Below are 13,886 nucleotides of genomic sequence, written 5' to 3' on the forward strand. Positions count from 1 at the left end.
CCAATTATGATATTTCAGTTTTTAGTATTTTCAATATATACTTTTTTTTCACAATAAAAAAATAATCTTAAAAGTGTAGAGTGTGGTGTGTAGATAAGTGGAAAAATCCTAATTTAAATGCATGCACTTGACACAACTAAATATGAAAAGTTAAAGGGAGTGTAGACTTTCTATAGGCATCTTCTAATCTAAATTAAGATTTAGTGGAAATCTCTCTGCGCTCTCCCATCAAAAACTTCCTCTTTCTCTTCCCTCTCATTGATCCTGGGGGTTGGTGCTGGCCTCTGATAGGCTCATGGTCAGAGTTGTATGCGTTTCCCTCCAGGAGGACGTCTCCAGTGGTGGAGTAGATGGCCTTGGACCAGGTCAGCAAGTTACCAGGGGTGTAGTGGTAGAAGCTTCGGTTGTAATACCACCCAGACATGCAGTCCAGTATCAAGCTCGAGGAGAGGACTCTGTCCCTCACTTCCAGTTACCTGGCCCTCAAACTGATATATGTGCAAGACAAGAGGTGCACTGATCACCTACACACACACACAAATACAATCATTAGAATAATATATGACAAACGCACACACTCATTGTCTAAATTATGCTGAATTACTTCAGGAAATACTGAAATAATGGCGCCAAAGGAAATGGCTGCCGTTTTACGATCCTGTAACCAATTGTGCTATTGTGTATGTTTTTTCGCGTTATTTGTATCTTATTTTGTACCTAATGTTTCTGCCACCGTGCCTAATGACCGAAAAGAGCTTCTTGAAATCAGGGCAGCGATTACTCTCCACGTACAACGATTACTCACCCCGTACTGGAGGAATTCTTCTTCAACGAGTCGGATGGGAAGGATTTACTCCAGATACCCGACACGGCCCTCATCCCCATCATTCGCAGGAGGAAAAGACGGAGGTATCATGGATGACGGTCCGGGTGCCTTGTAAGGATTAGTCGCCGAGAGGGTAATCTACCTTTACCATTGTCCTATTAGCCAACGTACAATCAATTGATAATAAAATAGACGAACAACGGGCACATATATCCTACCAACGGGACATTAAAAACTGTAATATGGGTTTCAAACTTTTTCGGCAGGATAGAACAGTGGCCTCTGGTAAGTCAAAGGGCGGTGGCCTATGCATATTTGTAAACAACTGCTGGTGCACAAAATCTAAGGAGTAGTTTTAGTATTAACCTTATCAAAAGGCAAGTTTCATAGACCAAGGTTAAGCCTATTCCAATAAATATAACACACAAATGTTTCTCACCAATGACTTTTAATTTGCCACATGCTTCATTTTAACAATCTTTTAAATCATCTAAATCATTCAAAGGATTTAACAATAAACAAAATCCTTTAACAATCATTTAAAGCTGCAGTATGTAACTTAAGTTACTTGTGGTCATCCAATGTGATGCAACAGTAACAATATTGTGCTTCTAGCCTGCCTGAGAACTGCTGTATTCATTGGTTTTCATTTCCCTGTCTGGTTGGATTTCCCCGGCAGGTTATGTGCTGAGCCTAAAGTGTGATGTGTTCTCCGTCAGGGAGGAGGTGGTGCCACAGCTCTAATGGGTAGCACTATCATAGCTAGCTAGGTGAGCTCACATCCACACTTGGCTAGTGGAGATACTTAGCTGACAGACATGGAAGACGCAAGGGGCAAACGACCTGATCATCAGCCAGAGTAGGACTTCATTTGACCCTGGGGACCATCAGGGCAGACATGGTAAATCACAGAATCAGAATTTGAGCAGACATTCATCCAGAGTGATTCACAAGTAAGGAGCATCGCTGGGTCATACATGAAGATGGGACATACTGTACATCTTCTAATCTAAAGTAAGGGTTAGTGGCAATCACTACTCTCCCCTATGGCCGTGTTCTCGCTATCTGCTCTGCCCTCTCTCTCTTCCATTCAAATTTCCTCATTTTCTTCCTTGTCATTGGTCTTGGGGGCTGGCGCTGGCCTCTGATAGGCTGATGGTCAGAGTTGTAGGTGTTTGTCTCCAGGAGAACCTCACCATTGGTGGAGTAGATGGCCTTGGACCAGGTCAGCACATTACCAGGGGTGTAGGACCAGTAGGAGTGCCTAGACATGTAGGATATTATCCAGCTTGGGGAGAGGACTCTGTCCCACACTTCCACATCAGTTACTTGCCCCTCAAACTTATACACTTTCAAGACAGGAGGCTCATTGGTCACCTACACATGCATACACACACAGATAAACACACAGCATTTAATTAGAAAACATGATAATACAGTGCCTTTATACCCCTTGACTTTTTCCACATTTTGTTGTGTTACAGCCTGAATAAAACATTTATTAAATATATATTTGTCTCACCCATCTGCACACAATACCCCCTAATGACAAAGTGAAAAGAAAACAAGTTATTACAAATGTTTCCAAATTTATAGAAAAATAAATACAGAAATATCTAATTTGCATAAATATTCACACCCTGAATTAATACTTTGTACAAGCACCTTTGGCAGTGATTACAGCTGCGAGTCTCTTTGGTAAGTCTCTAAGCGCTTTCCACACCTGGAATGTGCAACATTTGCCAATTATACTTTTCAAAATTCTTCAATCTCTGTCAAATTGGTTGATTGGTTGATCATTGCTAGACAACCATTTTCAGGTCTTGCCATAGATTTTGAAGTAGATTTAAGTAAAAACTGTAATTCGGCCACTCAGGAAAATACACTGTCTTCTTGGTAAGTAACTCCAGTGTAGATGTTTTAGGTTATTGTCCTGCTGAAATGTGAATTCATCTCCCAGTGTCTGATGGAAAGCAGACTGTACCAGGTTTTCCTCTAGGATTTTGCCTGCGCTTACCTCCATTCCGATTCCAACACTATTCTTAAACACAGAGTGAGTCCATGCTACGTATTTTTGTGGCTTGTTAAGCACATTTTTACTCCTGAACTTACAGTATTTAGGCTTGCCTTAACTAAGCGGTTGAATACCCATTGACACAAGACATTTCAGATTTTCATTTTTAATCATTTGTAAAAAGGAAAAAAAAAACATAACTTCACTTTGACATTATGGGGTATTGTATGTAGGCCAGTCACCTAAAAAAATCTAAATTTAATACATTTTAAGTTCAGGCTGTAACACAACAAAATGTGGAAAAGTAAATGGGTTTGAATACTTTCAGAAGGCACTCTATATAATAAAGGCACACACTCATATACATTATCCTGAATTACTTCATTAGACAGTTCAGTATCTTTTTTGAGAGATATCGAAACTACCTCAAGACAGATGTTGAGAGGCTCGGGGTCAGCGGTGGTGCACTTACAGTGAGCTCTAAAACTATTGGGACAGTGACCATTTTTTTGTTGTTTTGGCTCTGTACACCAGCACTTTGGATTTGAAATGATACATGACCATGAGAGTGTAGGCTGTCAGCATTAAGTTGAAGGTGTTTTCATCCATATCGGGTGAAAAGTTTAGAAATTACAGAACTTTTTGTACATAGTCCCCCCATTTTAGGGGACCAAAAGTATTGGGACAAATTTACTTAAGCATATGTGTATTAAAGTACTAAAAATGTCAGTATTTGGTCCCATATTCATAGCACCCACTGACTACATCAAGCTTGTGATGCATTTGCCGTTTTGTATCATATCAAATCCAAAGTGCTGGAGTACAGAGCCAAAACAACAAAAACGTGTCACTGTCCCAATGCTTTTGGAGCTCACTGTATATAACCCTCTCTCTCACCTATTCTGCCACCCTCTCAACATGTCTCCCCCTCCCCCCTCCCCTCTCCCTCATCTTCCCCAATGTATTTCCTCTTACCTGGCCAAACACCCTCTTCCTGATACTGACAGTCCCGCCCCTCCACACCTGGGCCACGCCTGTCTTTTTCTCCCATGTAACGCACAGGCTGGTCCAGGGGCGTGGCTCTGTGATGGACCACAGCAGCCTATAGGAGCGGAAGGACTGAGAGGAGGAATGGATGGAGAGGCGGTCCATCCCACTGTTCCTTTCCAGTAACAGGTTCCAGTAGTTTCCCTGAGTGAGGCTGAAGAGAGTCAAGTCTTTTCCCTCCTCGGCCATGTAACGCAGACACACAGTCAGAGCAGAGAGAGAGGGAGAGGGGGTGGTGTAGGGAGAGGATGGAGAAGGAGAGGTGGAAGGAGAATGAGAGGGGTAGGGGGAGGGGGAGGAGGAGGGAGAAAAGTAGGGAGAGGAGGGAGAAGGAGAGGTGGAAGGAGAAGGAGAGGTGGAAGGAGAAGAGGAGGGAGAGAAGGGAGAAGGAGAGGTGGAAGGAGAAGGAGAGGTGGAAGGAGAAGAGTAGGGAGAGGAGGGAGAAGGAGAGGTGGAAGGAGAAAGAGAGGGGTAGGTGGTGGGGGAGGGCGAGGGAGAGGAGGAGGGAGAAGGAGAGGTGGAAGAAGGAGAGGGGGAGGTAGTGGGGGAGGAAGAGGAGGAGTAAGGAGAAGTGGAAGAAGAGGGGTAGGTAGAGGAAAAGGCAGAGGAGGAGGAAGGAGAGGTGGAAGGAGGAGAGGGGTAGGGAGAGGAATAGGCAGAGGAGAAGGGAAAAGAAGTGGAAGAAGAAGGAGAAGGGTAGGTGGTGGGGGAGGAAGAGGAGTAGGGAGAGGAGGAGGAAGGAGAGGGGTAGGGAGAAGAGTAGGCAGAGGAGGAGGAAGAGGAGGAGGAAGGAGAGGTGGAAGGAGAAGGGTAGATGGTGGGGGAAGGAGAGGGAAAGATTGCGTCTGTGTACATGGTGAATCCTGTGCTATACGAATATGACACTGTAAACATCTGACCACGCAGGTCTGAGGTGGACGGGCCTGGGCCTGGGGGCAGAGAATCAATCACTAATGAATCCCTCCATCAGCAATCAACCAATCATTCAATCAAATATTATCTGTAAAAAGTGATTTGTTGCTGTACACTTCAAAGAACCCAGATCAAATGCAGTGTAGCAAACGGTGGGGCAGCGAAGCGAACCCAGGTCGCTGGCGTGAAAGGCAAACAGCCTACACATCGTGCCAATAGCATTGACCCACTTGGTAGGAATTGTAACGTGCCTCATATAGAGGATCACTACAGTAGTACCTGTGTGAGTATTTGTGTATTTGAAAAACGGTACCTGAAGGGGTTGTACTGGGCGATGATGTTCTTGCCCCAGTTCGTCCCAACACCAACAGCAGTGCGAGAGCGTTGAACAGCACGGGAATCATCTCCATCTTCTCGAGTCAGACGCTTTGGCAGTGTGAGGCGTTTAAGTGAAGTAAGATCCTGAGTTTGAGCGGCCCCAATCAACATGTGGCTATGGGTTTCGCTTCCCACTTACTAAAGAGTTTCGCTTCTGCAAAAAATGTCACATGTTTGTGAAGAAACTTGACTATAGTTTTTTTTAGACTGGTCGCAGTAGCCTACAATCATACAGCAATGAAGACAATAGCCTAATAGGCCTTACAGACAAATCACCAAGATTCTGAAAAGAAAGTAACAGGTATAGGCCAGCTAGGCCAGCTATTTTTGAAGGGTTTACTTGCAATGAGCTTAATATGTTGTTGTTTCACTTACCTCACCTCAATTTGTTGTATATCCCAGTAATCGTCTGCTTCTCCAAGGCCTGATAAGCCTGTTGGCTCTGACAGACTGTATCAGGGCTCATTCAGGAGACCAGGCACAATAATGCCTTCCTCATCCCTGTGACTGGGTCACTGGAGCAGACGTTGATCTTGTGTGTGTTCCTTTCTGTATATTCCGGTTTGGGTGTGTGTATTCATTTCTGTGTGCATGTGTGTGTGTACAATGGCTATGTGTGTGCTCCATTGACTCTGTGACTGGCCCATAATCCAAATTAGGCCATGGCCAGTCTGCCTGACCCTGGTGGCCTAATGATGCTGCTGATCCTGATGATGATAACAGATATTATGGATTACAGTGTGTATGGTATGTGTCTTAGTATGTGTGTTTAATGCGTATTGTTTGTTTAGTCAGCTCCAGTCTCCCAGCAGAGACAACCAACAGACATTTCCCTCTGAGGCCATGATTCCATTTCTGTGTTTGTGTTTGTGTTTGTGTGTGTGTGTGTGTGTGTGTGTGTGTGTGTGTGTGTGTGTGTGTGTGTGTGTGTGTGTGTGTGTGTGTTCTCTTTTCTTTTTGATCTGAAAGTGCATCATTTTCATTCCATATTTCCACTGAAATCTACTTAATAATAGAAATGGGCATTATTTAAGTTTTCTCACAATCCTATTTGAATCCAAATACAGCACCATTTGTCCAACAAATGTAAATACAGTAAAATGTCATCATGCATACAACAATATCACATGTTGTTCTCCATCAAGCTCTATTCCCTGGATTGAGCCATGAGTTCTAATTTATGATGCTAGGGGTTCTGTGGCTAAAGCAAATAAATAACTGGACAGAGGGCATCCCTGTCTTGTCCCTCAGGATAACTTAAATGGATCAGAGATTTGTCTATTTGTTCTTATAGCTGCTTTAGGGGTTTTATACAATAGCTCAATCCAGGAAATAAATACCACACCAAGACCAAACTTTTTTTAAGACAGCCACCAAATATGCCTATTCCACCTGATCAAAAGATTTTTCAGCATCTAATGATAATGCCACTTTTGGAAGGTTCAAGTTCCTGGTATGATGGATTATATTAAAAAAATTCTCGGAGATTATCTGAAGACATCATATTCTGTATGAACCCTGTTTTATCTAAGTAAATCAACTTATGTATTACTATTTCTATGTGAAAGGCCAATACCTTAGCAATGATTTTGTAATCCACATTCAAAAGTGATACTGGGTGGAAGGATCCGCATAACAATGGATCCGTATCTTTCTTTTAAAACAGGGTGATTCTAGCATTGTGAAAGAGGTCGTCACTTTTCTCTAGAGCTGCTGTGAGCATAAGCTCACGTAGGGAAATGTTTCTATCAATATTCATACATTTTGTTTTTGGGATTGATACAGATTGTGATAAAATGTTTTAAAGACTGAGTTAATTTCAGAAGAATCCATTGTTATGCTACCTTCTGGGATTTTAATGCCATGGATGGTACATTCCTCCTCCTCCTTCTTGATTTGCCAAGCAAACATTTCCCCCTCCCTTTCACCCTGCTCAATCTATTGTTGTTTGGATTTCAGGACTACAATCTCTGCAGAACAGGTTTTTATTGTGTTATATTCAAGCTTCAAAGTTTTCCACTGTCTAAACTGTGCTTTATTTCTAAAATCATGGATTTTCTGTTCTAGTATCTTCTTTTTCTCATGTGAAGAGTAAAACAGGATACAACCTCTCATATATGCTTTAAGAGCTTCCCAGACAACAGTTGGGCATACCTCATTATCTACATTTATTCCCCAAAACAATGTATATATGTGTATTGAGATATGAGGTAAACTCCTTATCTCCAAGTAACATGGTGTTGAATCGCCATGTCAATGTTATTGGCATAGGAGGTTTGAGCTTTAAAGTGAAGGACAATGGGCTATGATCAAATCAAATCAACGTTTATTTGTCACGTGCGCCGAATACAACAGATGTAGACCTTACAGTGAAATGCTTACTTTCAGGCTCTAACCAATAGTGCAAAAAAGGTATTAGGTGAACAATAGGTAAGTAAAGAAATAAAAACAACAGTTAAAAAGACAGTGAAAAATAACAGTAGCGAGGCTAGATACAGTAGCGAGGCTATAAAAGTAGCGAGGCAACATACAGACACTGGTTAGTCAGGCTGATTGAGGTAGTATGTACATGTAGATATTCTAGGAATTTACATTAAGGTACAACGTTAACCTGTTATGGCTAGGGGAAAGTATTTGCACGGCCGGATAAAAAACGTACCCGATTTAATCTGGTTACTACTCCTGCCCAGTAACTAGAATATGCATATAATTATTGGCTTTGGATAGAAAACACCCTAAAGTTTCTAAAACTGTTTGAATGGTGTCTGTGAGTATAACAGAACTCATTTGGCAGGCCAAAACCTGAGAAGATTCCTTACAGGAAGTGGCCTGTCTGACCATTTCTTGATCATCTCTAACAAATACAGGGGATCTCTGGCATGACGTGACACTTCCTACGGCTCCCATGGGCTCTCAGAAGGCGGGAAAAAGCTGAACGATGTAATTCCATCCCCAGGCTGAAACACATTAGCGCGTTTGGCAAGTGCTCTATCAGAGGGCCATTAGACTGAGGCTCGTGCATGAGTGGATAGCATGCTTTTACTTTCACTCTCTTTGTAATAAAAAACGATTTCCCGGTCGGAATATTATCGCTTTTTTACGAGAAAAATGGCATAAAAATTGATTTTAAACAGCGGTTGACATGCTTCGAAGTACGGTAATGGAATATTTAGAATTTTTTTTCTTCTGCTGACATAATCTAATGTTTTGCTTTCGTTGTAAAGCCTTTTTGAAATCAGACAGTGTGGTTAGATTAACGAGAGTCTTGTCTTTAAAATGGTGTAAAATAGTCATATGTTTGAAAAATTGAAGTTTTTGCATTTTTGAGGTATTTGAATATCGCGCCACGGGATTACACTGGCTGTTGAGTAGGTGGGACGCAAGCGTCCCACCTAGCCCATAGAGGTTAATTAAAGAAAAGTTTACAATAAAAAGTTAGTTTTTTAAGTCAGATTTGGTATAAGGTTGTTAATTACATTTGTGTCGTCTTCATTTGGGCAATAGCAATTCAGTTATCCCATCATTGTGTCACAGGTCAGGTTTTCTCCCTTGAGTGTACTACCTGAGGTTGCCACTGGAGAGCACCCTTGGGTTACTTCTAGTATCCAGGTGACCCTGATTGGGCTTATTGGGATCACCTGCTGGATGACTATTTAGGTTCCTCTGTGGACTGGGCCAGTTGCTCAGGTCTCATGTTTTGGTCAGTGTTCTCGTGTGCCCTTGCGTTGTTGTTTTGCTATGGAGACCTTAAGTAAATATTCTGGATTTACCCTTACCTCTGCCTGCTGTGTTTCTCTGCGCCTGGGTCCGAGTTTGTACTAGCACTAATGTCACCCAGCAGAGATTTCTCCATCGTCCGAGGGACACTCCGAGCTCCACCATTTACGGTCGGCTCACTCACCATGGAACAGTGATTGGTCGCCATGAGGCGCGGCTGAAGACATTGTTGGAGGATTTAGGAACTCTTGTGTTCACTCTACAGACGGGAGCAACTGCTGCTGCACCTGTGGTTTTCACTTACACACATACTTTCCACACTTTTATTACCCTCGGGTCCAGTGGACCCGAACACCACATGTAATATAAATGTGTGGGGGGTGCACTCAATGAAAATGTGTTCTTTTACATGTTCTTCACAGAAAATGAGCCAAGGAAAATAATGATTTGTATAATTTTTCTTTTAGTAAACATTGAAAATTGGTCCCACAGACCCAAACACCACACAAGGGTCAAATTGAAGATATGGCAAACAGAAGTGGCAATATCATCCGCTATAAGTTGTCAGACCCCGGTGGCTTGTCATTGTTGACAGACGACAATCATTTTTTCACCTGTTCCACACTCACTTTACACAATTCAAAATTAAAATGATTGTCTTTCATAATTTCGTCAGATATACTTGGATGTGTAGTGTAAGTGTTTGTTGTTGGCATGTCATGCCTACATTTGCTAATCTTGCCAATACATTTTTTTAAAAGTAGTTGGCAATATCAGTCGATTTTGTGATGAATGAGCCATCTGATTCAGTGAATGATGGAGCTGAGTTTGCTTTTTTCCCAAAATTTCATTTAAGGTGCTCCAAAGCATTTTTCTATCATCCTTTGTCATTTATCTTTGTTTCGTAGTGTAGTTTCTTATTTTTATTCAGTTTAGTCACATGATTTCTCAATATGCAGTACTTTTGCCAATCCGTTGTGCAGCCAGACTTATTTGCCATTCCTTTTGCCTCATCCCTCTCAACCGGACAATTATTAACCTCTCTAGGGTCGGCGGGACAAAATCGTCCCACCTACATAACAGCCAGTGGAATCCTGTGGCGCGTTATTCAAATACCTTAGAAATGCTATTACTTCAATTTCTCAAACATATGACTATTTTACACCATTTTAAAGACAAGACTCTCGTTAATCTAACCACACTGTCCGATTTCAAAAAGGCTTTACAACGAAAGCAAAACATTAGATTATGTCAGCAGAGTACCCAGCCAGAAATAATCAGACACCCATTTTTCAAGCTAGCATATAATGTCACAAAAACCCAGAAGACAGCTAAATGCAGCACTAACCTTTGATGATCTTCATCAGATGGCACACCTAGGACATTATGTTATACAATACATGCATGTTTTGTTCAATCAAGTTCATATTTATATCAAAAACCAGCTTTTTACATTAGCATGTGACGTTCAGAACTAGCATACCCCCCGCAAACTTCCGGTGAATTTACAAAACATTTACTAAATTACTCACGATAAACGTTCACAAAAAGTATAACAATTATTTTAAGAATTATAGATACAGAACTCCTCTATGCACTCGATATGTCCGATTTTAAAATAGCTTTTCGGTGAAAGCACATTTTGCAATATTCTAAGTAGATAGCCCGGCATCACAGGGCTAGCTATTTAGACACCCAGCAAGTTTAGCACTCACCAAAGTCAGATTTACTATAAGAAAAATGTTATTACCTTTGCTGTTCTTCGTCAGAATGCACTCCCAGGACTTCTACTTCAATAACAAATGTTGGTTTGGTCCCAAATAATCCATCGTTATATCCAAACAGCGGCGTTTTTTTCGTGCGTTCAAGACACTATCCGAAATGGTAAATCAGGGTTACGAGCATGGCGTATTTCGTGACAAAAAAATTCTAAATATTCCATTACCGTACTTCGAAGCATGTCAACCGCTGTTTAAAATAAATTTTTATGCAATTTATCTCGTAAAAAAGCGATAATATTCCGACCGGGAATCTGCGTTTCGGTAAATAGAGGGAAAAAAAGAAAGACGGGGGCGACCAGTGCACACGCCTAAGCCCACAAGGCGATAATGTGTTTCAGCCTGGGGCTGGAATGACGACCTTCAGCTTTTTCCCAGGCTCTGAGAGCCTATGGGAGCCGGGGGAAGTGTCACGTCACCGCAGAGATCCTTTGTTTTGGAAAGAGATGTCAAAGAAAGCCAATAAATGGTCAGACAGGCCACTTCCTGTAAAGGAATCTCTCAGGTTTTTGCCTGCCATATGAGTTCTGTTATACTCACAGACACCATTCAAACAGTTTTAGAAACTTTAGGGTGTTTTCTATCCATATCTAATAAGTATATGCATATTCTAGTTACTGGGTAGGAGTAGTAACCAGATTAAATCGGGTACGTTTTTTATCCGGCGGTGTAAATACTGCCCCCTAGCCCTAAGAGGTTAAGCAGACCACCATAGTGCCTGTGCCCAAGAACATGAAGGTAACCTGCTTAAATGACTACAGACCCGTGGCACTCACGTCTGTAGCCATGAAGTGCTTTGAAGGGCTGGTCATGGCTCACATCAACACCATTATCCCAGAAACCCTAGACCCACTCCAAATTTGCATACCGCCCCAACAGATCCATAGATGATGCAATCTCTGATGCACTCCACACTGCCCTTTCCCACCTGTACAAAAGGAACACCTATGTGAGAATTCTATTCAGTGACTACAGCTCAGCGTTCAACACCATAGTGCCCTCAAAGCTCATCAATAAGCTAAGGACCCTGGGACTAAACACCTCCCTCTGCAACTGGATCATGAACATCCTGACGTGCCGCCCCCAGGTGGTAAGGGTATGAAACAAAACATCTGCCATGCTGATCCTCAACACAGGGGCCCCTCAGGGGTTCATGCTCAGTCCCCTCCTGTACTCCTTGTTCACTCATGACTGCACAGTCAGGCACGACTCCAACACCATCATTAAGTTTGCAGATCACCGACAACGATGTGACAGCATATAGGGAGGAGGTCAGAGACCTGGTCGTGTGGTGCCAGGACAACAACCTCTCCCTCAACGTGATCAAGACAAAGGAGCTGATTGTGGACTACATGAAAAAGAGGTTCCGAGCACACCCCCATTCTCATCAACGGGGCTGTAGTGGAGCAGGTTGAGAGTTTCAAGTTCCTTGGTGTCCACATCACCAACAAACTGACATGGTCCAAGCACACCACGGCAGTCGTGAAGAGGGCACGACAAGACCTATTCCCCCTCAGGGGACTGAAAATATTTGGCGATAAACGTTCACAAAAAGTATAACAATTATTTTAAGAATTATAGATACAGAACTCCTCTATGCACTCGATATGTCCGATTTTAAAATAGCTTTTCGGTGAAAGCACATTTTGCAATATTCTAAGTAGATAGCCCGGCATCACAGGGCTAGCTATTTAGACACCCAGCAAGTTTAGCACTCACCAAAGTCAGATTTACTATAAGAAAAATGTTATTACCTTTGCTGTTCTTCGTCAGAATGCACTCCCAGGACTTCTACTTCAATAACAAATGTTGGTTTGGTTCCAAATAATCCATTGTTATATCCAAACAGCGGCATTTTGTTCGTGCGTTCAAGACACTATCCGAATGGTAAAGAAGGGTGACGAGCACGGCGCATTTCGTGACAAAAAATGTCTAAATATTCCATTACCGTACTTCGAAGCATGTCAACCGCTGTTTAAAATCAATTTTTATGCCATTTTTCTCGTAAAAAAGCGATAATATTCCGACCGGGAATCTGCGTTTAGGTAAAAAGACGAAAGAAAATAAAGCACGGGGTCGACTCGTGCACGCGCCTAAGCCCATTGTCCTCTGATCGGCCACTTGCCAAACGCGCAAATGTGTTTCAGCCTGGGGCTGCCTCGATATCATTCAGCTTTTTCCCGGGCTCTGAGAGCCTATGGGAGCCGTAGAAAGTGTCACGTTACAGCAAAGATCCTCAGTCTTCAATAAACAGAGACAAGAAGAACAAGATCTTGTCAGAGAGGGCACTTCCTGTAAGGAATCTTCTCAGGTTTTTGCCTGCCATATGAGTTCTGTTATACTCACAGACACCATTCAAACAGTTTTAGAAACTTTAGGGTGTTTTCTATCCAAAGCCAATAATTATATGCATATTCTAGTTACTGGGCAGGAGTAGTAACCAGATTAAATCGGGTACGTTTTTTATCCGGCCGTGTCAATACTGCCCCCTACCCCCAACAGGTTAAATTCCTCATTAGTCCACTGGGATTTAACAGTTTTTACAGTCATTTTCTTAATGGGTGTATTAACTAGTAAGTGGGATAAGCAATATCATAAATGTGTCAAGAGCATCATATGTTTGCTCCTCATCACACAACACGGACTAAAAAATATTCTTTACATCAACAACATAGAAATCCATACAAAACTTATTGTATGACCTCTTATACACTATATTAGGCCCAGCCTTTGGAACTTTGGTTTTCCAAGATATGGGGACTATAATGTGACCACTACATCCGATGGATCTGGATACTGTTTTCAAGCAAATTTCTGCAGCATTAGGTAAAGATGTGATCAATACATGTTGAGGATTTCATTCCTGTGCCGTTTGTAACTACCCTGGTGGGTTGATTAATAAACTGAACCAGGTTGCAGGCACTGGTTACAGTTTGAAGCTTTTTCTTGAGTGGGCAGCTTGATGAAAGTCAGTCGATATTTAAATCACCAAGAAAACATACCTCTCTGTTGATATCACATTTCACACATGTTATCCAGATACTGACTGTTAGCACTTGGTGGTCTATAGCAGCTTCCCACAAGAATGGGCTTTAGGTGAGGCAGATGAACCTGTAGCTGTATTACTTCAACAGTATTTAACATTAGATCCTCTCTAAGCTTTACAGGAATATGGCTCTGAATATAAACAGCAACACCTCCACCATTGCATTAC

At 42.1% G+C, this 13,886-nt stretch overlaps 1 protein-coding gene across 3 annotated transcripts; it reads right to left on the reverse strand.

The window, feature by feature from the left end:
• Nucleotides 1-1,255: 1,255 nt before the first annotated feature.
• jelt (Jeltraxin) lies at nucleotides 1,256-5,797 on the reverse strand. 3 transcript variants are annotated; one of them, XM_045688812.1, is made up of 4 exons: nucleotides 5,558-5,797; nucleotides 5,113-5,331; nucleotides 3,816-4,816; nucleotides 1,256-2,203 (listed from the first exon to the last, which is right to left on the reverse strand). In XM_045688812.1, exons 2-4 carry the CDS (start codon nucleotides 5,207-5,209, stop codon nucleotides 1,871-1,873), a joined length of 1,431 nt encoding a protein of 476 aa, XP_045544768.1. In that variant the 5' UTR covers nucleotides 5,210-5,331; nucleotides 5,558-5,797; the 3' UTR covers nucleotides 1,256-1,870.
• Between the last annotated feature and the right edge of the window lie 8,089 nt (nucleotides 5,798-13,886).

Source organism: Salmo salar, chromosome ssa11 (genome assembly GCF_905237065.1).
Source record: "Salmo salar chromosome ssa11, Ssal_v3.1, whole genome shotgun sequence".
Lineage (NCBI taxonomy): Eukaryota > Metazoa > Chordata > Actinopteri > Salmoniformes > Salmonidae > Salmo > Salmo salar.